General features: G+C 40.8%; 1 protein-coding gene across 1 annotated transcript in view; it reads right to left on the bottom strand.

Moving 5' to 3' along the window:
* The window catches only part of GUCY1A2 (guanylate cyclase 1 soluble subunit alpha 2), a 285190-nt gene that overhangs the window by 121651 nt on the left and 138517 nt on the right, over positions 1–25022 (bottom strand). The window contains exon 5 of the mRNA XM_030560712.1: positions 12143–12628. Coding sequence (XP_030416572.1) covers positions 12143–12628 — 486 coding nt within the window. The remainder of the gene's footprint in view (positions 1–12142; positions 12629–25022) is intronic.

Consider the following 25022-nt stretch of genomic DNA (forward strand, 5'->3'; position numbering starts at 1 on the left):
TGGGAATGGGTGACCGGGGGTGGACCACTTGATGATTATCTGTTCATTCCCTCTGGGGCACTTGGCAGTGCTCATTGTCGGAAAACAGGATACTGGGCTAGATGGACCTTTGTCTGACCCAGTATGGCCATTCTTATGTTCTTATGCATAAATGCTTTCCTAAACTGAGGCCTTGGACCTCAAATCAGCAAGGTTTATCTTAAGCATGTGCCTAAGTTTAAACTTGTGAATAATTCCACTGAAGTCAATGGGGTTAATTTTGTGCTTTAAACTAGGCATGAGTTTACACAGTTTGCTGAATCAAGGCCTTGAGTACAGAAGAATATTACTACACTATTCCAAGAAAATAACATAACTCAGATGTTGATTATGGTAAACAATCTGCATCTGTTTCTATTTCTTTGATTCTCCTTTGGATTGATACCCATTTTTTAAAAATTCATTTCAGTTTCCAGCGGGGACAGCTTCCAGCTGGGACAGATCATGTCCTTCGTCTCATGTGTTTTTGTTATCTAAGTTTGTGTTTTCATTTCCGCTTAAATAGGTATGTGTTCATAATTATTGTCATTTAAATTGGCAGTGAATTTGGAATGCTGAGCAGTTTTCCTCCACTTCAGCAGTCCCCTTTTCGAGCCACAGTACACAGAGTGGATAAAATACATTTAAATGAAGGTAAGTTTATTAGTTGGAAAAACAACGAGGAGTCCCTATGGCACCTTAGAGACTAACAAACGTATATGAGCATAAGCTTTCATGGGCTAAAACCCACTTTATCAGATGCATCTATTATTATTAGGCTGTTTCTTATCGTTTATAAGTAGGCTTGGAAGAATAAGATTCTTATTGGTAAATATCGGTAAATGTCAATTTCACTATACACACAGAAACCAACAAAAATATTTCCATGATAATAACAGAAATTTATAGATAGGCAAAGTAAGAAAAACGCTAAGAAGTTCTCAAGCAGTACCTGATTTAAAGATATTCACTTTGCATATTGATATGCGATATTGACAATTCGTGTTTTAACAACTATAAAGCTTAACCTTTTGAATCTCAGCATCTTCTGTCATTAAATAATTATCTGACCCCTTCCCCTAATTTCCCGCAACTGTGAAAATTTAAATAATTAATTTTTTTTTAAATGCTTAAAAATAATCAATACTATCTGTTGAAATTCCAAAAAATAAAAATTGAATTCTGCCAAGCCTGTTTATAACTCAGTTGCTATGAGATTGTTTATGAAGTTTCATGTTATATTATAACATGATAATAATAATAACAACAACAAAAATCTTAATTATGACATTCCCTGTCCCCCACATATATCTATTAATCACACTGATAATTTCCTTAATTATCCAAATGTACTGTATGTCTCCTTTGATACTTGGATAATTGAGGTTATATTGTTTTCAGTGATGTTTTCCCCGGTAGTTTATCTTTCAATTCCAAAGAGAAAGATCTGCTAAAGCAATCACTCTGAAAGAGTTAAAGTTGAAAACTGTTGATGTTCTCTGATTTGCTGATGATATAGCATATGAACTGCCCAGGGAGGCAGCATTAAAATACTAGTAACATTTAAAGAGGATAACATTTTTATGACATGGTCATTGAGCCAATATATGACCTTTTCTTTAAAATGAAAATATTGCTATCAAAATCTATGTATTGTGATCTTTTACTTTAAGAGAACCTTGCTGTCAGACTGATTCACGTACTTGTATGTTGTTTGATACCACAACACCGTTGCTTCCCTGCTGATAATCACGCAGGATAGTATATGCCAGAATGTCGTCCTTTCTTTACATTTCTCTGGTGATTGTCAGTAAAATTACCAGCTCGATTCCCTCAGATGATGAAATACTAGCTTATTTTTCTCTTCTCAGCTCAGAGAAGAGAACTGAATTGGACAAAGGGCAGAAAAGGGAAGGATTCTACAACAATCATTTATGCCTTATGGGCTCAATCCTGCAAGGTGCTGAGTGCCTTCATTGAGAGTTAAGTGTGCTCAGAACCTCACAGGATGAAAAATAGTATTGTGATTTCGTTTTGCCTTGCCCTTTGAGGTCTAGACCTGAACTACTCCATAAGATACAACAAGGGAGCATACTGTGAGGCAGCACTACACCCTTAGGTCAGTGGTGATGAGAATTATTTTAATGCCAGCCCAACATAATGCAATGAGATCACTTAAGATGGTATTCTTTCCAGAAACTTATGACAGTGCAACATAACTTCATTTTACACACAGTATTATTCATGCAAAATGTGTTTAAAATATTTTATAAAATAAATAGTATAGGAACAAAATTGTAAAAGCAGATGGGGAGGAAAAAATAGAAAGTATAAGCAAGGGCAGGAAAGATATTTTCAAGGAGTTCTCAGATACATGTGAGATTATAAATTAAAGAAATATAGGAAAGTTGATCCAGAAGCTAAGAAAAGAAAGATCTGGTGAGACTGTGTGAAGGGACAGAAGTGTGGAGAGATCATGGAGGGTCAAAGACAGAGAGGAGATCTTTGAAGGCTGGAGCAAAATGAGAATTTTAGAAATGAGGGTGGGAGGGAGGGGTTGATGAAAACTGGAAAGTGCAACTAACTGCTAAAGTGTTGAGCACCGAACGGTCCGATGTTATTTATGATATAGATTATATATGATATATAGATTTTTGAGCTCAATGGCTTGATCTCTAGCTGGTAGCTGGTATAAAGCGAAGTGCCCCAAGGGTCGGTCCTGGGGCTGGTTTTATTCAACATCTTTATTAATAATCTGTAGGAAGGGATTAATTGCATCCTCAGCAAGTTTGCAGATGATACTAAGCTGGGGGGAGAGGTAGATATGCTGAAGAGTAGGGATAAGCACTAGACAAATTGGAGCATTGGGCCAAAAGAAGTCTGATGAGGTTCAACAAGGATAAGTGCAGAGTCCTGTATTTAGGATGGAAGAATCCCACGCACCACTACAGGCTGGGGACTGACTGGCTAAGCAGCAGTTCTGCAGAAAAGGGCCTAGGGGTTACAGTGGATGAGAAGCTGGATATGAGTCAGCAGTGTGCCCTTGTTGCCAAGAAGCCAACAACATATTGGGCTGTTTTAGTAGGAGCATTGCCAACAGATCGAGGGAAGTGATTATTCCCCTCTATTTGGCACTGGTGAGGCCACACCTGGAGTATTGTGTCCAGTTTTGGTCCCCTCCACTACACAAGGGATCTGGACAAACTGGAGAGAGTCAAGCACAGGGCAATGAAAATGATTACGAGGCTGGGGCACATGACTTATGAGGATAGGCTGAAGGAACTTATTTAGTCTGCAGAAGAAAAGTGGGAGGGGGGATTTGATAGCAACCTTCAACTACCTGAAGGGGAGTTCCAAAGAGCATGAAGCTAGGCTGTTCTCAGAGGTGGCAGATGACAGAACAAGAAGCAATGGTCTCAAGTTCCAGTGCGGGAGATCTAGGTTGAATATGAGGAAACATTTTTGCACTGGGAGGGTGGTGAAGCACTGGAATGGGTGGTGGGGAATCTCCATCCTTAGAGGTTTTTAAGGTCAGGCTTGACAAAGCCCTGGCTGGGATGATTTAGCTGGGGACTGGTCCTGCTTTGAGCAGGGGGTTGGACTAGCTGACCTACTGAGATCTTTTCCAACCCTAATCTTCTATAATTCTATGTACAAATACCCAGTGTGTCTATGTGTATGCTAACATCAGTTTGCATGTTTACTGGCCAGAGTTTGCATGTGCCTAAGTCTGCCATCAAAAAAAATGCATGAACTTGTGCATGTACACTTTGAAGCCCTTCACCGCTTTGTCTCATCTGTTATGTGAGATAATAAATATTTAATATTTATCTCACAGGAAGTTGTCAAGGAAAGCTATTAATTACTGAGAAGCATTTTGAGATCCTTGGATGCAAAGTGTGAAATAATGGCAAACTATTACTACGTTTTGGTTAGCTTCCCTTTCTTAGTTCAAGACCAAAAGCTCTCTCTCATGTTGAGATTCTGAATTCAACACACTTTAAAAGCAGAGCTGAGTGAATAACTGGTAACAGGTAATTTATTTGATTAATTTTTCCTTATTTTATGTTTTACAAACAGATGTCAATTTCCCCAAATTTGCTATTCAAAGTACTCACCAACTAATCTCTGCAAATTATTCTTGATCTATTGCTTATACAGAAGGATATTTGAAAACTGAGCTGTTTTGATTGCAAATAATTCACGTAGTATGTTTCTGTTCCCTGGTTAGATGAGCATAACACTTAAAATCAGGTTTCAGATACAAATATTGGTGACTACGAATGCCCTTTCTGCAAATATTCTGCTAAAATACTATCTTTGCTGTTTGTGAAAAACAAAGAGAGGAGGGTGCAAACACAGTAAGAAGTTTTGTTTAAAAATGTATACAAATATTCAGTAGAATTTTTATTTTAGTTTACTTTTTGAGGCTCTGCTCATAACAATCCGATCTCAGTCACCTCATCAATGTACTACCTTATTGCATTGAACAGAACAATACTTACTTTTAACTACCATACAATAATTCCTGGTGGAAAGTGGCACATAGTTATACAAAAAGCAGTAAACCACAAAATAACTTGTCAAAGTAACAGGATGATTAACAATTAAATGTTCCATTTTATTTCTCTCAGAGGACTTAGCCAAGCTTCCTTCAAAACTAATGCCAGGCCAGATAATTTAAGTACTGTGATGTGGTCTTCCCATGAACCCAAAGATTTCAACAAGGAATGTCTCAAAGCAGTTAGACGTAATAATCCTCAGAATGTACAACACATACATGTACCATATACAGCACACATAACAGAGTCACTGGCATCACTCTTGATCCTGGCTCAGAAAATAATAGATTCAAGTGTCTCCTCATGATTTGGGCTCACATCCAATGCTCACGCTGCAGAGCAGTAATTATGTGGGTGATGCGCTAATGTAAAATGTTAAATTAATGTCACTTCCACCCATCTATGATGAATGTGTTGGTGACAGTTAAAGATTCCATGCCAGTGTTCAAAAGGAATGGGAGATAACATTCATTGTATTCCTTTCTTGGTACATGCTTAAAGATAAGCATGTGCTTAGGTGCTTTGCTGAATCAGGCCCTGTAGTGGGGCAGCTGCCCCACTCCTGGAGAACTGGTTAAAAACAGCCAGGCTAGGCTGTTTGGGGAAGCAGCCACAGCTGGGGGCATGCCCCAGTTAGGCCCAGCTGGCTCTTATAAGAGGGCTGGGGGCTAGGAGCTGGAAGAGTCTCTCTCTTGCTTTGGAGGGGGAAGGACCTGGCTGCCTGGGAGCTTAGGGCATGGGGAGTAGAGCAGTGCTGGGGAAAAGGCAAGAGGAGCTGGGAAGCTCCAGCCTGACAACTCCCCAGGCTGAAGCCTTGGTCAAGGCCTAAACAGGGACTGGGGCTGCAGGGATGTAGCCTGGGATTAAGCAGAGGCCTTACAGGAAAACTTCCTTGTCAATGTTGAGTGGCCATTACAGACTGCAGTCTGCCCCAGTGAGTGGGGGCTAGATGATGGCAGTAGCCATTGAGGCAAGGTGGGTTTAGAGGGATGGGGGTTCCCCTGAGAGGGGAGACCCAGAGTTGGGGTGTACCACTAGGGAAGAACCCTGAGGAAAAGGGCACCGAGGTCTGGGAGGCACACAGGGCTTGAGGCAGGCAAGACATCAGCTGGCAGAGGGTGCTCCACAGCCAGGAAAGAGCTAATTCCCAGGATGACCAGCAAGAGATGCCTCACCAGTGAGTCTCACTTCACTACAGGCCCTTAACGTTCAAGTCTGTGTGACAGTTATTGCGGAGAATACATTGTCAGATTTGATATTACAGTCATTTAGCTGAAGCGTTCTCCAGCTTTTATACTGTTTTTTCTGACAATTTTATAGATGTTCCATGACACCATCTCCTCTCCCATTTGTGATCATATGAACTATTTCCTCTGTGATCATATAATATCTCCATAGCAACTACACCAATTACTTAACATTAGGAAAGTAATGAATAATTGTAGATTCTTTTTCATGAGATTTAGCAGCTGGAAACCAAAAGGAACAGCCGTTACCATACAGACCGCCACCAAGTGCTCTTCAGGCCATCAGACTCCACAGAATCTGTTTGAAAACTGCTGATATTTCAGATAGAAAATAAGCTCATCATAAAATTTTGCAACCACTGTCATTTCTCTGATCAGTACTGCACTATAGGTACTCATTCATTATTCTATTTAAAAAATTGTCATACACAAAATATGAAATATGTTTTATAAAATTATATTCCACATGCAAGATATTTTCCTCTATGGATTTCGTAAGTTAATTACACAGATAAATGTTATCAGAGCATCTGATCCCTTACTGAACCGAAATACCAAATATATCCCTGGAAGAAATGGGTGTAACTCAGCTTACTTAAGCGGAGTTACTCCTGCATCTGTGACTCACTGGTAAGTGTTACACATCCCTGTTTGCTCTATCCTAGAGGATATTCGTCTCTTACAGAGGTAGGCTTAAGATCCCTGCTCTTTAGCACAAGCTGTAGCAACTCATGCTTTCAGGTACTGAGGGGCTTAGTTCAATCCCTTGCATGTCAACCAAGATGGCCACTGGTTACATAAGTAAGACTTCCCATGATTTAAAATGGTGTGGTCCTCAGACACTCAGCATGAGCCTTCTCTGTAAAGAACAAGTGTGTAACCTACTGCTTAGTCTGCGTCCTCCTCTGTGCCCATCCACAGAGGATACAAGTCTTCTCTCATTAATATTCTTTTCTTCATGGTTTTATTACCAAAACAGTTTTAGTTAAAGGCAAACTTCTAGTATACAGAGTGCTATAGAGACAATTTCTAAAGGTCCCAGGCTCCTTCTGGATGTCCTTCAGGAATGTGCACTTGGAAGCATGTGTATACTCACTTCATCCTTGGGGAGAGCTCTGAAGGTCTAACTCCAGCATCCAGTGGAGAACTCCAACAGTTTTACCTATGACCAGATGTGCTGTCGGCCTTGACGTCCTTCATGCATAAGTATGAACAGCCCCTACCTTTAACCATATTTCAGCTTCCTCACCCCTCATATTTTTGGGCTGTCCTCATCCTAATGGCTACTATGTTTGTTAGTTTAAGACCAGGGACCTGGTGTTTCCACAGTTCAGTTCAGGCTGTGGGAGCAGAGAGAAACTGAACTTGCCCTTTGCATAGCAATATAATTTCACTGGCATGCTCTTCACTAAGCTGTTAATGGAAACCATTTTCACTGCAGGCTGTTATTTCTGTGATTAACGTATTTATTGTTCCAAAAGTAACAGAGATAAAAAGCTCAAGGGTAAAGTTACATATTTTCTTTTTTTTTTTCCCATTTCAAATAAGTCATGCCACATAGACAAACCCTACGGTAAAGACTGACACCTGGGGCGACATTGTGCTTGGGGGATGGGAGAAAATGGAGTGACTCCTGGGTACACTCAGGACATCCGTTCAACAGTACGTTTGTTTATGAGGTGAGGCTCTAGGTGGACAGAGCTACGGCACTGTTTCCTATTCCCACTGTGCCTTTCAGGGAGATAAGAGAGAGCAGTCACTAAACACCCCACAGTTTTATATGCACATACCATAATAGTTCTGTGAAGTTCCTCTCAATTTACAGCGCTGCAGCTGGGATCAGAATCAGGCCCAGAGCATCCTTCTGGAGCATATGCTTTCAGCAGTGCTGCATAGTGGATGCCGTAAATAGATGTTATCCACATCCTTCAGATAGCGACTACAGGTCTGACTATTTAACTGTTACTTGACAGGCATTACTCACATGAGTAGTCCCATTGAAGTTAATAGGCCTCATGGTTCCTTGAATCTTGACAGCCCCACCTTGTCACATTATGTAGGGGCAGGGCTACATTGTGTTTACATCTCCCCTTTTTGAAACCTTCCATGTTACTGCTTCCTAACCTACCTAGCAGTCCATGGCGGGTAAGCATTCACGAAGGCTATGTCTACACTAGCGTTTTTGTTGCTATAACTTACATTGCTCCCGGGTATGAAAAAAAAAACCCACCCCTCTGACTGACAAGTCCCACCGACAGAAGCGCTGGTGTGGACAGCACTGTGTCGTCAGGAGACGCTCTCCCGCTGACATAGCTACCACCACTTGTTGGAGGGGGTTTAATTATGTCAATAGGAGAGCTCTTTCCTGTCAGCACAGAGCAGCTACATGGGTGATCTTACAATGGCACAGCTGCATTGGTACAGCTGTGCCGCTGTAAGCTTGCTAGTGTAGACATGGCCTTACATTAGTAAGGATTACAGTACTGGACCCTAAATCTTTAAATTCAGAAGCAGTTAGTAATTTACTGATATAATTTTATTAAGCTACTTCACAAGCACAAAAGAAAATAAAATGCTCACTAACTATTAACAGTGATGCTTACAAGTCTTTCGATAGCAAAAAATGGGGAACGTAAACCAATGTGTGCTTGTTAATCAGGGTGTTTTATCAGTGGCTTTCAAGGATCATGTAATGGGAATATCATCAAATATCACTGAGGTTTCACCTTGCAGTATATTTAGAAGAAAGACCAGGTATTATAAAAAGTTAGTTTCATCAGGTTTACATTTTTACACTTCAGATCTCAGAAAAAAATTACACATAAAAAATAGCACAGACATTATAGAAAAATAACCAAATTCCAAGACAGTTATCTGATGGATTCCAGGACATACTTCATCAGGATTGGTTACAGTCTGGTTAGTCACACCATATCAATTCTCTGACAATAAAATGTAACACACTGGAACATAGGAGAAATTTTCTTTTTCAATAATTTATTATGCAACAAGTAGAGGTCAATGCTTTGAGCAGGGGGTTGGACTAGATGATCTCTTGAGGTCCCTTCCAACCCTAATAATCTATGATTCTATGATTCTATAGGGAATTTAAAATGTTTTTATTAGCAGCAAAATGATTATATCCAATGAACCTCCTCATGGAAAGGAGGAGAAAAGTCAAGAAATCAGGACTAGGGAAGGATTGAAGAACACTAGATCTAAAGCCTGATTCACAAAGGTAAACACCTGGGGATTTAGATGCCTAAGGGCTAGTCTACACTACACTAGAAGTGCTACAGCAGTGCAGTTGAACCAGTGCAACTGAGCCACTGCAGCGTGTCTAGTGAAGACACTCTATGGCGATGGGAGAGAGTCCTGTCGGCAAAATAAAACCACTTCCAAGGGAGGCAGTAGCTATGTCAATAGGAGAAGCTCTCCTACCTACAGAGTGCTGTCCGCACCGGCACTGAGGTCGGTGCAACTTACGTCACTCAGGGGGTGGCTTTTTCACACCCCTGAGCTACATAAGTAATACCAACATAAATGGTAGTGTGCACAAGCCCTAAGCCTGGTTTTAGGTGTCTAAGTCCCAGTTTTAGGTTCTACAGCAATTCACAGAACTCCCACCCAATGCTGCAGGTGCCTACACTGACTCGGTGCCTAACTTTCTGCCACTGGGTATGTACACTGCTGTAAGTGTCTGATGTCTATTTTCCATCTAAGCCTCAGAGCAATTCACAGACTGAGGATAGATGCCGGGACTCACATTCGGGGCCCGATCTAGTCAGTGTACTCACACTGCTGACTGAGTTTCAGTCCAGAAGAGGTGGTGGCCACCTTAAAATTTTTAGCCCAGTGGTTCGAGCCCTTGTGATGCGAGAAAGAGGTTCAATTCCCCACTCTGCTGAAGGGGGAGAAGGGATTTTTACATGGGTCTCCCACATGGATGCCCTAACCATGGGGTTAAAGAGTCATTCCCACTTTCTGTCTCCTTGGTTGTAATCATTCTCATTCTTTATCCAGAGTGGAACAGCTTCAACAGGAGAGATCTGAGGGAAGCCCACATCAGAGTACCCCATAGCTCAGTGGCTATAGCACTTAGCCCTGTCGGAGACCCCTGTTCAAATCTATTTTCGCCTGTTAGTAAAGGGGGGGAACTGAATCTGAGTTTCTCACATCCTGGAGGAGTGCACTAACCACTGAACTAAAAGTTATAAGGTAGGCTCCACCTCCTCCTATTCCTGTTTTGTGTGGGGTTAGCTGCCTGCCTAAATTATTCTCACCTAAATGCCTGACTCCAGGAGAGCAGTTCCTGGTTCTGAATCACTGGCAAAGACAAGAGCCTCTCTGCTGCATGAACTTAGGCACCGATCCGGGGGGGGGGGGGGGGGGGGGGGATTTAGGACATATGCCTCCAGTCAGCATCTCCTATTGGCTAGTTTAGGTGGCTCCCTGCTTGTTGTTAGGCACTTTAGAATACAGATAACATCTTTCTCCATTCACTGTATAGGAGCAACTAACTCAGGCTTTCTGGGTCACAGGATTATTCCTGTGATTTTTCTAGACACCCATAAGGTAGATGTTGGGACCACCCCAACACCTAAATCCTTTGTGAATCCAACCCTAAAAGACTACATTGGGCCCAGACCCCACAGTGTTACACAAGGAGTCTTTCATAAATACATGTATATGCAAATTAGAAGTAGATCTGTGGGTTCTTATTACTTGTTGTCACAAACAATAGACACCCAGGCCTGTTACTTGCTGCCTCTGCTCTTCCTCTGAAATGCTGTTTTGTTTAATATTTCTTAGAGTCTGCATTAGAAATGTCTGAATCAAATCTTTGTATGGATCGCTTTACTGTTACCCATCATATTTCAGCTTCACTGTTCATGTTGTACTACTCTCTTTGACCCATCAGTTTTTTTTTACTTTTGTTACACCTTGTATTATACGGTCATCTCCTAACAAGTAGAATGAGATGAGGAATCATGTTCAGATCAGTTAAAGCTGAGATTTCACTGAATCTGAACCTTAACCCCAATGAGCTGTTCTCAACTAGATTTGGGCCTACTAATGCAAATCAGCTGAGATTGACAAATCCTAGCAAATTCATGGACCCTTGACTGGAGGCAATCTCACAATGTCAGCTGCTCATGAGATTTCCATCAACTTATCACATCTGAACCCAAAACAGAAAATGCAAACCTTTAATTTTGAACATGACCTAGAACAAAAACAAAAATAAAACCACACACAGGTGGAGTTTGGGACTTCAGAATTACAATAGGCACCATTCAAATCTGAAAGTACTCAGAAGCAAGTGCAAATGGGATAGAACTCATTAACAAAGGTGTTTCTTCTTTTGCTTAAAAAAAAAGAGAGAGAGATTCTAACCAATTACTAACAAGGATATTTTCCTGAATCTCAACTGATTTAAATTGGCATATTCCCATTGGCTGCAATGGAGTTACAATAATTTACAACAGCTGAAGATAAAGATCTGGCCCCTTCTTTATTAAAATCACGAAACACAGCATAACCTGTGAATAAGCCATCCTTTAAAGCAGAATTCTCCTACAATATTTTCTCTTAAAGGGTCTGCATGTACATCTCCAAACAAAAGTTATTTCTCCATTTTTAAACTAATAGAGCCTGAAAACTAGAGCTAGTAAACAAATTACATTGAAACTTTTTCCTGCAAAATACAAGATTTACAAATAAAGAAGATTTGTTGTGAAAATGCTCAGCTTTCTGTGGATAATATTGATTTATTTCTTGAAAAACTACCCAAAAAACAAAAATTTCAATTTTTGGCCCAAAACCAAAGTATTTTGACACTGAGAGGCCACTGAAGTACCTCATGGAAGCTGTCATTCCAGTGCTTCATTCTCCTCTATGAAGTAAGGTCTCCAGCCTGACTTCTTCAGCTGTAATAAACGATGGCTATGAATCTATCATGGTGCACCATCTCCTCTCAGAAAAAGTGAGACTGTGGTGCATCATGGGAGACAGTCTGACTAGGGAGCCCAGCCCACAGAGGAAAATGAAAGGATGAGGCACCTAAACTACAGCTCCCATAAGGTACTATGATTTCAGAATCAAAATTATTTATTTTCAACTAAACTATTTTTATTTCAAATTTTTCCACCAAAAACTCAAAATTCTCCACAAATGAAAACCACAACATTTTTCAATTGTCTTATTAAAATTATTTTTAACATTATTAAAATTGTCTTTGCAACTTAGGGAGTTAGCTATGAGGGCAACTTAAGAAGATATGCTTTCCCTAATTTATGGACTGAAGTACTTTACCTTATAGATATCCAGGAATCCACACTGATGGTCAAATCGAGTGTATAGCTCATTCAGCATGCTGATCACCTGCATGGGGGTGCACTGGGCACACACAGCTGTGAAGCCAACAATGTCTGAGAAGAGCATTGTGACATCATCAAACTTCCTGGCCTGAACTTGTTGCCCCTGCCACAATCGTTGAGCCACCTCTTCTGGGAAAATAGAAATAAGAAGATCTACTGTCTTCTTTTTCTCCTCTTCCAGAGCTTGGTGTGTTCGCTCTAATGTTGCCTTCAGTTTATCCATTCGTTTCTTCAAGCCATCTTGGGCCTTTGCCTGCTCCCCAACCAATATGACATCACGGGTAGCATCGTGGATAGGTATGTCAGAAAGATGTAGGCCTCGGCCCATCAGTTCATCCAGCTTGTCCACACAAGGGGAACCCAAAAACAAAATAGAATTTGACTCGGGCACATGGATCATTTGTCCTTTGACTTCCATCACCTGCAAAATGTAAATGGAGTTTTAAAAATAAAGTTATTAATTAGTAAGTGTTCATGGACCCTCACTCCATTCTCAACTCAACACACATGCAATGGGCCCATTGGCAGGGTCATCTTATATCCTTAACGTAAACAATAAACATAAATCTTACCCTAAGCACCCCTCTTAAGCTGGCTGTTCCTAGGGTTTCTACCTGCACAACTTCTTATCTCTCCTTTTGCCTTGGAGAGACTCAGTCTTTTATACTCCCAAATTGGATCTAAAGAGATTCACCCAGAAGTGCTGGAACAATTTGTACAGTGGGGGTGCTGAGAGCCAATGAATCAAACTGTAAGCCTGCATTATTGGAAACTACATCAAGCCAGGGGGTGCAGCAGCATCCCCTGCATGCATAGTTCCAGCACCTATGGACTCACCTGGTCTGGTTGCCAGGGTGAGTCAGAAAAATAGCCTTGTATCTCTTTGCATGGCTCTACAGCATGACATTCTGTCACAATGATACCCAAAACCAAGACCCTGGACACACCTGTATCACATTTAAATGTGAAAAACAATCACAGTGAAATATGCTTTTTAGGATGAGCATAACTAATAACAGGGATAACTTAGCTGACAGGAGCAGGCCCAAGTTAAGACAAGATAGCGCCAAACAAGTACTTGCTGAAACAACTAATTGTTGTGTATGTTTAGAATAAATAAAGGAGGCAGGAATTAACTAAGCTATTGTGGGAATGTTTATAGTAAACAAAGTAGACAGAAACATCTTAAACTGATAAGGTTGCCTTATGCAATATGGTCCTCACATACAAGTAGTATAGAGCAGTGGCTCTGAACCTTTCCAAACTACTATACCCCTTTCAGGAGTCTGAGTGGTCACACCCCCAAGTTTCACCTCACTTAACAATTACTTGCTTACAATCAGACATAAAAATACAAGTGTCACAATATACTATTACTGGAAATTTCCTTACTTTCTAATTTTAATCATATAATTATAAAAAATCAATTGGAATATAAATATTATACTTGCGTTTCAGTGTATAGCATATAGAGCAATATAAACAAGTCATTGTCTATATGAAATTTTAGTTTGACTTCTCTAATGCTTTTTATGTAACCTGTTGTAAAACTAGGCAAATATCCAGAAGAACTAGTGTACCCCCTGGAATACCTCTGCGTACCTCCAGTGGTGCGCATACCCCTGGTTGAGAACCACTGGTATAGATGTTAGTAGCTAGGAAGGATGAATATAAAGTCAAGTGTGTAGTGTGTGACATGAACTGGAATTGTAGTATCCTCCATAACTAAACCCAAGAGCTGTTACATGCCTAATAAAGTAACTGGAGTGACGAGCTGGAGTCGAACTGAGTTTTTTGGATCCCAGCGAACTGGATGAAGGGTTCTTCCAGAACTGAATAAAGCATTCTGGATAAGTGGAAAAGATCTCTGAGGGAATCTCAATGTTAATGTTACTAGGTTTGCAGCTAGAATGTGGCTGGCCTGGAAAGCAAATTCCACAGTAGCTCTCTCTCTATTAACTAACAATAATTCACAACAAGCATGAAAAGAGATTAAAGGGGAAGAGGGAAGTCATTTGAATGAGACTGAGACAGTGAAATAGCTTAGGGTCTATTAAAAAAACCCAATTACTGACTGAGTCAGAGGAGGCTGAATTAGAAGCATACAAACTACTGAATGGCTCAGAGAAGGTAAATTAGGTGCTCCTATTGACCCTTTCGGTTTTGCTGGATGTCTCTCTATTCTTGCATTATAGGCAAGGAAACATTCTGTTACATTTGTTATCATTTATTACCTGCCAATATAGGATTCACAAGATACCTGAAGTGTATTTGCAAAATGGAAAAAATAATCAGAAAGGCCAGACAGGACAGAAAAGTCTTGAGAAGGATCAGAATGTTCCCAGGCCTCAATCATGATCTGCAGAAACGTTCATCTCAGTTACTGGCTCAAATCTAACTCAGGCTGTTAGCTGTCAAATGTCACTTCCCTAAGGAAGATCTTCAGTGGCCTATGCAAATGAAGCCTCAGGGCTTGTGTACACAGCCCCACAGTGCAGACTACTCCAGTGTGAACTGCAGGTGCACCCAAGAGTTACTGTAACTACATGCTGCTAGACTCTGCTAGTGTGAATGAAAATGGACCACATTAACAGGAGCTAGGTACATTTTCATTCACACTAGCAGGGCCTACACAGGGCAGTTACACTGCAACACTTTAGGGCACACTACAACTTACACTGCCATATTCTGCACTGTGGGGCCATGGAGATAAGCCCTAAGTCTATTAAAACTGACACCTTTGCTGGCAGTAGAAGTTCAAACGCCAAAGCCAGAGAGATCATCAAAGCTGAACTATATTTAAAATGCTTAAGTGCAGTCTTTCAATTTCAGCACTGAGGCACGTCAGCAGGGCATCATGCAGAAGCTCGCAGTGCCACTGACTGTATTGTGCTCTTCAGCGGATAGAGCACTGAAGTTTTCCATACATCTAGCACTGTTCACCAGCACTCCAACTGAAGAATGTTTCCTAATGAAAAAGGTTATGAGCTACACTCTGATCTCCACTGACTTACTCAGGATTATATTGGTTTGACTGAGATAAGAAATGGTCCCGTTGTTTCTTCAGGAAGACAGTCAAAAGACAGCTTGGGAGACATGTACGTTTTAAGTGAACAGAGAATCAGTAAAGTAGAACTCTCAGTGACTGTTCTACATTACTTTCAGTCACAAGTAAAACAAGCATGAGTCATTCTAATTATCATGATTCAAGTTCATATTCCAGTAGTGCCCAAAGGTCCCAATCAGCACTGAAGCCCTATCATGTTAGGTAATGAACATACACATAGGAGGACACATTCCCTGCCCAAGGAGTTTACATTCTAAATAGGAAAGAGAACGACTGACAAACAGCATCTGGAACACAAAGTTCAAGCTGATGTCTAGGGACCATGTCATCTGAATTAGATTCCGATACTTTTCTTTCCTCAAAACACACCCTAAACATAAACATCTTTTCCTGCTACCCCTCCTGTCACCCGTCCAGCTGCCCAAGCAAACACGTTTCACCATAGCTGCTGCTGCAACACTTTGCCCTCCTTCCACCTGCCCCAACCTCCAAAATAAAACCAAAAACCCAGACCGTCCAATCTAATGTTATCTGTAATATTGTCTTACTGTAAGTGCCTAAAGGCTGGAAAGCATCTGCTCAGTGGCTTGGGGAGATGTTGGGAGATTCCTTCTTCCATTGGCAGTTCCCTGAAGTGCGGCCATTGGCAAGCATGGACTCTCCTGCCCCTCAGTCTGCTGCTGATGGCTCTATGCCCCTTCCCAAGCCTGTGTTGTTGATTGCCATGTAGTACAACCCAGATACCAGCAATACACATCTTACTGCCAACCTCAGACTGAGAATTCAGCAAGTGAAAGATCTTGGGCAACTGAACTGCTACATGCCTAATTTATTTCGCCAGGTGCCTATTGTCAGTGCGTGCATTTCTATGCCTTTACTCCCTAACTTCATTCTGGGAGATTCATTTGAATGCTGCTTGCATGAGAAAGCTACTAAACTATATAACCCAGCATACTGAATTCTCCAAGATTAAGCGCTCGCTCATTTTAAAAATATATTGATCCTTATTTAATATGCAAGATAAATAGGTACCTGTTTCATATGCACAGCATAGCAATTTAAAAGGGCATATGCACAGCATAGCAGTTTAAAAGAAAACGTTTTAGCTCTGTAGTGCAAATTGCCAAACATAAAATTCCCATGTATAGCATTTTGAATTTTTTCTCCTTTTTCAGGGATTCATAAGCAGCAGGTTTAAAAATAAAAGGAAATATTTCTTCACCCAACACACAGTCAACCTGTGGAATTCCTTGCCAGAGGATGTTGTGAAGGTCAAAACTATAACAGGGTTCAAAAAAGAACTAGATAAACTCATGGAGGATAGGTCCGTCAATGGCTATTAGGCAGGATAGGCAGGGATGGTGTCCTTAGCCTCTGTTTGCCAGAAGTTGGGAATGGGTGACAAGGGATGGATCATTTGATGATTCCCTCTGAAGCACCTGGCATTGGCCACTGTCAGAAGACAGGATACTGGGCTAGATGGACCTTTGGTCTGATCCAGTATGGCCTTTTTTATGTTTTATGATTGTTTTCCTATTTGTGCTAATTATTAGTGGCCTATAAAATAAAATGCCCTGCGCTACCACCACTAAAGGCATGTCTTCACTGCCAAAAAAAAAAAAAAAAGGTGTGTTCTTAACTCAATTTAGCTAACCTGCATTCGCTAAGTTGGGTTTATGTAATAGGCTTCCCTATAGACTTAAACTTGAGCTGCTAACCCACTTTAAAGTCAAGTTGTCATGTCTTCACTGCTGTTTTTAAGCCTGAGTTAGCTAATATGGGTTAAGAACACACCTTTATTTTGCAGTGTAGACGTTTCCTAAATTGCTCCATCTCCAGCTGGCTATATTATGTCACTTTTGAGAGAGGTATGAGCATAAAATAAATTGAAGGAGATAAAATTAGCCCTGGACTGGAAGGCTGGTCAGGAACTTCACAGATTTTCACTTTTATTATATATAGGGCATTTCTTAAAATTTGAATTAACTGTATTTAATGTGCAGGATGGAAGCATTTAAATTTTTATTTTAAAAAATAGTTAGCCATACTGTATAGGATAAATTCTCTTGAAAAGGGTGTGTAACATTATTACCTATATAAAAAATACTTTAAATGGAAATTCTGCTCTCTCTTACATCAGCATAAATCGAGAGCACTGGCTTGAGTGGGCGTTACTCCCAATTCACACTAGCATAATTGAGCAGAATAAACTCTCTGAAAATAATAATTACACATTATTGTTTAAAGGACTATGTTCTTTTGCAATTATTGTACAGTCTAACAGTCTCAGAAAGATAAATAAAAATGCAGGCTCTGAGAGATATTTACTTTCATCACAAACTCAGCCTCATCAGAATGAGGACAAGTAGAATCTCCTATTAACCTCCCTCCCAAAGACCTACCAAATAAGTAGTCAAATTACTGTGGTAAGCTCCAATGCCTCTATTTCAGAAGGTAGGAGACTGCCTCTGAGTTCTCTAAGCCAACAGCTACTCTGGATTCACATTGTCCTAGGAATATTAATCATGAGATCAATAGCCAACAAACTGAATGCCAACTCTATCACCTAGTCCTTACAGAAAAATCTGGTGACTCTACAGCAGCACGTGGTGCATTGATGAAAAGGTGAAGTAGATAATTTGGAAAATTCTGTTAACTGTACTCTCAAAGATGCCCATCAGTAAGTTTTTGAAACAAAACTTCCTGCTTCTTTGAGGTCTCATTCTGTAGCCTTCATAATATTCTTATAAGCAGACAGCTTCCACTTTGACTTTGATAACTATGCAATTTTCCCTGTCTTGTGACTACTAGAACATAAGAATGGCCATACCGGGTCTGACCAAAGGTCCATCTAGCCCAGTATCCTGTCTACCGACAGTGGCCAATGCCAGGTGCCCCAGAGGGAGTGGACCTAACAGGCAATGATCAAGTGATCTCTCTCCTGCCATCCATCTCCAGAAGCTACGGACACCATTCCTTACCCATCCTGGCTAATAGCCATTAATGGACGTAACGACCATGAATTTATCCAGTTCTCTTTTAAACGCTGTTATAGTCCTAGCCTACTGTATTTCCTTTTCCTTTCTAGAGGAGAGGGTCGGGTTATGGCATTAGGCCTCACACCTGCAAAATATAGTTAGGCACATGCTTTATGCATAGGAGTGGATTAAATAGAACTTCTTGTGCAAGTAAAATTAGCAATCTAAGTACTTTAGATATGTATATCTGGCCACTTAGTTGCCTCAACAAATTAAGAAGTCATGTTTAATAATCTATATCTTGCTTTTCTGTATGATTATGAGAAATTTATAATTGCCCAGTTGGAATGCTGGAGGGGAAATGGAGAAGTACATTTTCCATACTAGAATATAGGGTATAGTGTAAATAGCTGGCTGAATAGGTGGGTAATTTTACCCTGAAGGGAGATTTTTAGGGAATTCATTTGTACCAGAGTTTTTGTTTCATTCACCACATTTGAAACACTGATTCTTCTTTTACTTACATTTGTAAGGTCTACATGGCAAATCCTGCCTTCCTTCACTGCCGTTGCCTGCAGTGAGTTAGGTGTGCAAGGGCACCACAATTTAGCGAGCCTATACAGGGACTCTGCACCTCCTTCATGCAGGAGCTCCCTCCACATTTCTGCACAGTGACACTTGCATGGAGGTGCGGTCAGAATCGGAGAATCACTGCTGCACTGAGGAGCTGGTCATTTTCCCCACACTGAGTGGTGGGAAGAGAGGGCACAGGAGCACAGGGGGCTACTATAGACTCAAGATCTGGTTAATGCAGGATTCCTTCCTTGTCCCCACAGAACTTTCTTTCCATAAACCTGGTTACTTGGACTTGGTGCTGAAAGGAGGGTCCAGCCTCACCTATTCACTCCGTTCTGTACATTGCAATCTGTAAGATTATTTTTCTCTTCTTCTTTCACCTTAACTACACATGATCTATTTTGTCTGAACTGAGTGTTCAGTCTGAGGACAGACACTTTGGACCATATCCTCCAGTCAGCTGTGGGATGTCCATTTACAGCAGCTGAAGATCAGATCTTCTGCCCTTTGTTTCACAAGTGCTTATGATCTAAATCTGAACTTCCTAGAATATTTTTTTTAATTAAATATACCACTTTTTCTATCAATTCTCATTTATATTTGCAATTCATGGCTATTTTCTGAATTTGTGAAAAAAAATCATAAAACAGGATCAGGGGAAGAACAGTATGTCATGATACTGTACGTACTGTGAAACATACCATATACTGAAGACCATTGATGTTGGCTGCTACACTGAAGAGATGGCTAATGCCACGAAACTGTGCTGTACTGCAGAAAAGCAATTTACTTATTATGAGGCAGCTTTGTGCAACGCAATGCAGTGACAGAACTACTGATAATTCCCAATGGTCTTCATTGCAACAATCGCATAAGAAAAATCGTGTACGATGTCAGGATAGTGAAGGGGAAGCACAAACTCAGGTGTTACTTGCCAAAGCAGTCTAAGAGAACTAGATAGCTTTTTTGTTTGTTTTCTAGAATAAATATCATGAAAACTGAGTGGATTAATCACAGGAATCAGGAAATCCCAAATCCTAATCTCAACCCTGAAGGTGACTCACTGTCTTCTTCACTGTCCTGCTTGTCAGTTTCCACACAGGGGAAGATATCTATTGCAGAAAGGGTACTTGACAATCAATTACTAAATATCTGCACAGGGCTTTGATGATGAAAAGAGAAATATAAAAGCCAAGTACTAGTATTAGTTATTGATTTATGCATTTAAATAATTGTTACATTACCAAGACACAAAACATGCTAAAGAGTGCAGTTTCATCTCCCACTAGAATTCCTAGTTGCCCCACCAGTGGGACAAATTAGTTAGCTATAGTAATGAATAGCTCATGTGAGCTGCAGGCTGACATATTGCTGCCTTGCCTTTCTCGATATTTAAAAAAAAAAGTTGGACACTTCTACGTTTTTCTAGGTTTTATACTTACAATTACGTCAAAAGCAACACCACCAAACTGGAGAACAAATTTCACACTGATATTGACATCTTCAATTTACTACAAGCACTGCAATTTACCACAGCCACGTTATAACCTTTTAACAAAACCGGTAAGCTTCAAGAGGATCCTTCCTAAAAATCAAATGGCTTGTGACCACTGCGATCAAAAGTTCTAGTTTGCTCCAATATTTTAGATTCAAGCGTCTAAGTCCCAGTTTTGAGACCACTGCAATTCACACAACACCTACTGAATCCTGTAGGTGCCTAGACTCCCTGGGCACCTAAGTTTTCGCACTGAAAAGGTTCCTCAGTACCTATGTTTCTGCCTCTGCACATGTGCACTGTTGCCTCTCTCTAGGTATCCAGATGACTAGCTCCCACCTGAGCCCTTGTGCAATTCACAAACCAGGAAAGACAGATAGATGTTCGCCAGCCTAACTTGCGGATGGGGCCCCGATGAGTACGCCTACCAGACTGGCCCTTCAGGCAAGTTCACACAAAACAACCACCAGGTGGAGAAGAAGCCTCCCTCAATATCTTGAGCCAGAGAGCAGGGTACACACATGGGAGGTGGGTCATCCGCCCCCTCCCCCCCCGTTCAAGGCCTTCCATCTTCTTATGAGATGAGATTTGAACAGGGATCATCCACCTCTGAGAGATGTGCCCTAACCACTGGGCTATGGGATATTCTGATGCAGAGCTCCCTCAGTCTTTCCTGTTGAATCTATTCCATTGTGGTTTAAATAAGTAAAGAGCCAATGGGCCAGAAAGACAGAGTACAAAGGGGTAGGGCACTCAAGTCATTCTCACTACACCTAAGTTGGCTAATTTGGGGATCTCACAATTAATCACAAAACAACCTAAATCTGATACAAGAATGACTGATTTCATTCAGCTCTGATTTCAAACAAACCAAATTTTTATCTTAGAGGGAAGGGAGGACACAAAGCTTCTCCAGAGGTGCATGGAAACATGTATGCATTTAAGGACTGATGCACCGAATGAAGTGCATTGGAGCACATGGTACTCAGTACTACTCAGGAGATGCTCAGGACCTTGAAGGACTGGAACCCTCAGTATTTGCTTATAAACTCAGCTCAGAGCATTGTCAGAAGATGTTATTCCATCCAGCAGCAAAGTGACTTACACATTTCAGGTTATTTTTAGAAATCCCCAGGGTGTTACATAATGTGCAACAGCCTCCTAACTGAAGAAAGGAATTTTAGCATTTTCTATTGCAATTTCTTGAAGAACATGGAATGGCAGTGTCTATGCAGCAGGGATCTAGCTTATGGAAAATCAGAGTACTGGATGGAAAATAGTAATTTGCTGTAATGTAAAAGAAAAGAAAAGAAAAGAAAATCCTGCATTTGCAACTACCTCCATAAAGCCAAGTTCTTAGATATTTAATTTCCAATGAATAAGAGTGGGCTAGATTGAAACAAAAAAAATAAAAGATATCCCACAGACCCACCCCCCTGCCCTTCTGCATCTGGAGTAAAAAATTAGATTATTTTAAATGGAAGCTGTACATTGATATCCTATACTGTGAAGGCAAGATTCCTGCATAATCACACAACAGAGTAAGGAGGATTACCCATTGTATTGTCCACTGGGTTGCAAGGGAATAGCCGGTCTTTAGCCCATGCTTTCTCCTTCCATGCACACAGTTGGGTGTACATGGAAGGAGAAAGCATGGGCTAAAGACCGGCTATTCCCTTGCAACCCAGTGGACAATACAATGGGTAATGAAAAACTTAAGTAACATAAATGATCCCTGGGGGCTTCTACAGTCCCTCTGCACTGGCGTGAACTTCAGTCTCTAATAAGTTTTTTCATGACATGATTACACCACTTGCCAACCAGTGGAACTGGCCCAGCACAAGGTGAGGGAGAAAGTAACTACACCCTGAAAATAGGTTTCACAATCTAGAATTCCTCTTCTCTTGCTCCAGCAAAGAAAAGACTCTTCCTCCAGAGCCGGTGCAAGGATGTTTCGTGCCAGCTTAGGCGCCACAAGCCTGGGAGGTGGGAGAAGTGAAGCAGCCATGGCGTGCTCAGGGAGGAAGCGGAGCAGGGAAGAGCTGGGACGGGGAGTTCCCCTGCGTGCTGTCCCCCCCCTTACTTGCTGCAGGTGGCCCTCCCCGCACTCCCCTGCCCCAGCTCCCTCCGCCTAAATGCTGGCGGCGACCAGGGCAGCCAAAGATCTGGCCACCGCAGTCGCTGCCGAAGAAAATGCTGACCCCCAAATCCTAGCATCCTAGGCAACCACCTAGGGGGTCTAAATGGTTGGACCGGCCCTGTCTTCCCCTTTTTCAGTGGGGTAGCTACATGCTGCTCCCAACCCAAGCCTGAGGCCAAAGGGTCAGTCTAGCTTTGGACGGGGCACTGGTGAAAAACTCATGTGTCCTACCTTTCTTAGAGTGAATCTTTTTATCCCAAAGCAAGAGGAGTCCCTCTAGAACAAAAAGCCATAATTCAAACATCCCATGGCAGATTTTCTGAATCTTGTCTACTTATGGGTATTCCAAAATAGAGCAATGACTAATGTCAAATCTCTATAGAGGGTACAGGATGTGGTGCTTAAAGTTCTCTTTCCCCATCAGACAAAAAAGAGTGAAAGGCATTCAGCAAAATCACAAAGAAAAAACCAAGTCCTCTGAACAGGCCTGGACATTCCAAAAGATCACACTTTTATTCAGTGTGATCTACAAACCATTGAACGAAACATTTTGGAAAACAGAGTTTAGAATAAAGATGACTTGAAAATATTTTTTCTTTAAAACTGACTTTTTAGTCTTTTGCTGGAAAACCTACTGCAAACTTTAGATGCCACTATTAGAACTTAGATTGGAATCTGAGATTTTTGGCATCAAAAATATAAGCAGGGAATTGTAGTAGATTTTTAGGGTGGTCTGAGTTAGGAGCACAGTTCCCTTTGGCCGAGAGACTATTTTGAAAACCCCATCTTTAACCTCTATGTGAACCAGCCACTACGGGGATACAGGATCACATACATTTATCCAATGTGTTATATGTACATAATAATTTTGCCACCAGGTTATTAAATTGCAGGGAAAATCCCTGTCTCTACCGGTCAGGGTCTTAAAACACCACATGTACATTAATTCTGCGCTACAACTGCCGCAGAATGCATTTGTTCTCTTGATAGCCATTTCATGGTTTGAATGCAATAAAACCAACACTAATCAAGTTGTAAGACAAGCATAAGGAACTTCTTATCCCTCGAGTTCTCTCTCTACGTTTGCAAGGTGTAGCAGCACACTGCATTTCCAATAAGTGTTCACCAAACAATTATTTCCGAGAATGCAAACAACAGTAAAGTAGTACAAGCTAAAGAGGGGCAAAAGCACAGGAGGTCAAAAATAAGTCATTTAACGGCTAAAGATGAGAATTGTTTTTAAAAAATAAACAAAAACAAAAACAACTTTGTGCTTCCTGAAAAGTTGGTTGTACAGATTAAAGTAACCTAGGGTGTCCAGAGAGCAAATATGAAAAATTGAGATGGGGTAATTGGTCCCTATATAAGACAAAGCCTCAAATATCGGGACTGTCCCTACAAAATTAGGAACTCTGGTCACCCTAAACAAGCCCTCCTTTGGTCTAACAAGGCAGCAATCCAAATGCTCACTCAGTTTTCCAGCTTCACAGGGGTAAAATCATATTTGCTACAACTAAACCCCCTGAAATAATTAGCCAAATTATTAGTTGCATTTTCCTTCTACCTCCTGCCATCTTTCTGCACCTGTTTATATTTTAGGAGCATTCAGAGTGAATATACACTTACGCACTGTGGGTTATCCTACTTGCTACCTGCATTCCTGATGTCCTTAACTCTTATGGTGTATTAGGTCAAACTCACACCTTTCTCATTTGAGTCTCCTAGCAAGGTCCTACTCAGAAACAATTAGACTAAAAAAATGAAACGGTGTTTCAATAACTGCTAATTTAAATATGTCAAATTTACAAGCAAAGCCACCTGCACCCCTTCCTCCACAGGCCTGTGGCAAATATAGATGGAACAGGCCTAAGGTAAGGGATAGCATATACAGTGTGACACAGTTGGGTCACTATTTGGGTGGTTAGCTCCACCAACTCTTTAAGGACAAGCCATCTCAACCTAGGAATCAATCCAATCCCCACTGATGTCAGTGGATTCCAGTGATGTCAGAGCTTCATCAGGCCCCTATTGCATATTCAGTTTCACCTGCATTACAAGCAGCAGAATTGAATCTTTAATTGAAGATTTTATGCAAATATTAAGTATGTCTGTCTGCTGACCTTTTTTTTTTTTTTTTTTCAAAAAAACTGTTGGTTTTTTTGAAAATATCTTGGTATCTCTCTTAGCACAAATTAAGGTAACGATCAGCACTGAGAGCAAAGTATCATCAGTATATTTCAATGTATTCCACTGGAACCAATTATTACAAAAGACACATTACAGGGAGAGAGTTTCTCTTATAATAAATGTCTTGACATAATCTAATCAGAATAATCTATGGAGTAGCTTTCAAAGTTGTAACTTCTTGCTTTTGTTACAAATTCTATTTTTATCTATTCAGACGTAGAAAGCATCAAAGCCCTTTCTAGCGAATTATTTGACAAAACCCTCTGAGTAGTTTTAGTAATGCATCAGCAGTTGTGCTCCATAGAATTGTATTAATGAAAGTCTCAATCATGCACATTAAGCACTGGTCCACTTTCCCACAAAGCCAGCTAT

The sequence above is a fragment of the Gopherus evgoodei genome, chromosome 1 (genome assembly GCF_007399415.2).
Source record: "Gopherus evgoodei ecotype Sinaloan lineage chromosome 1, rGopEvg1_v1.p, whole genome shotgun sequence".
Taxonomy (NCBI): domain Eukaryota; kingdom Metazoa; phylum Chordata; order Testudines; family Testudinidae; genus Gopherus; species Gopherus evgoodei.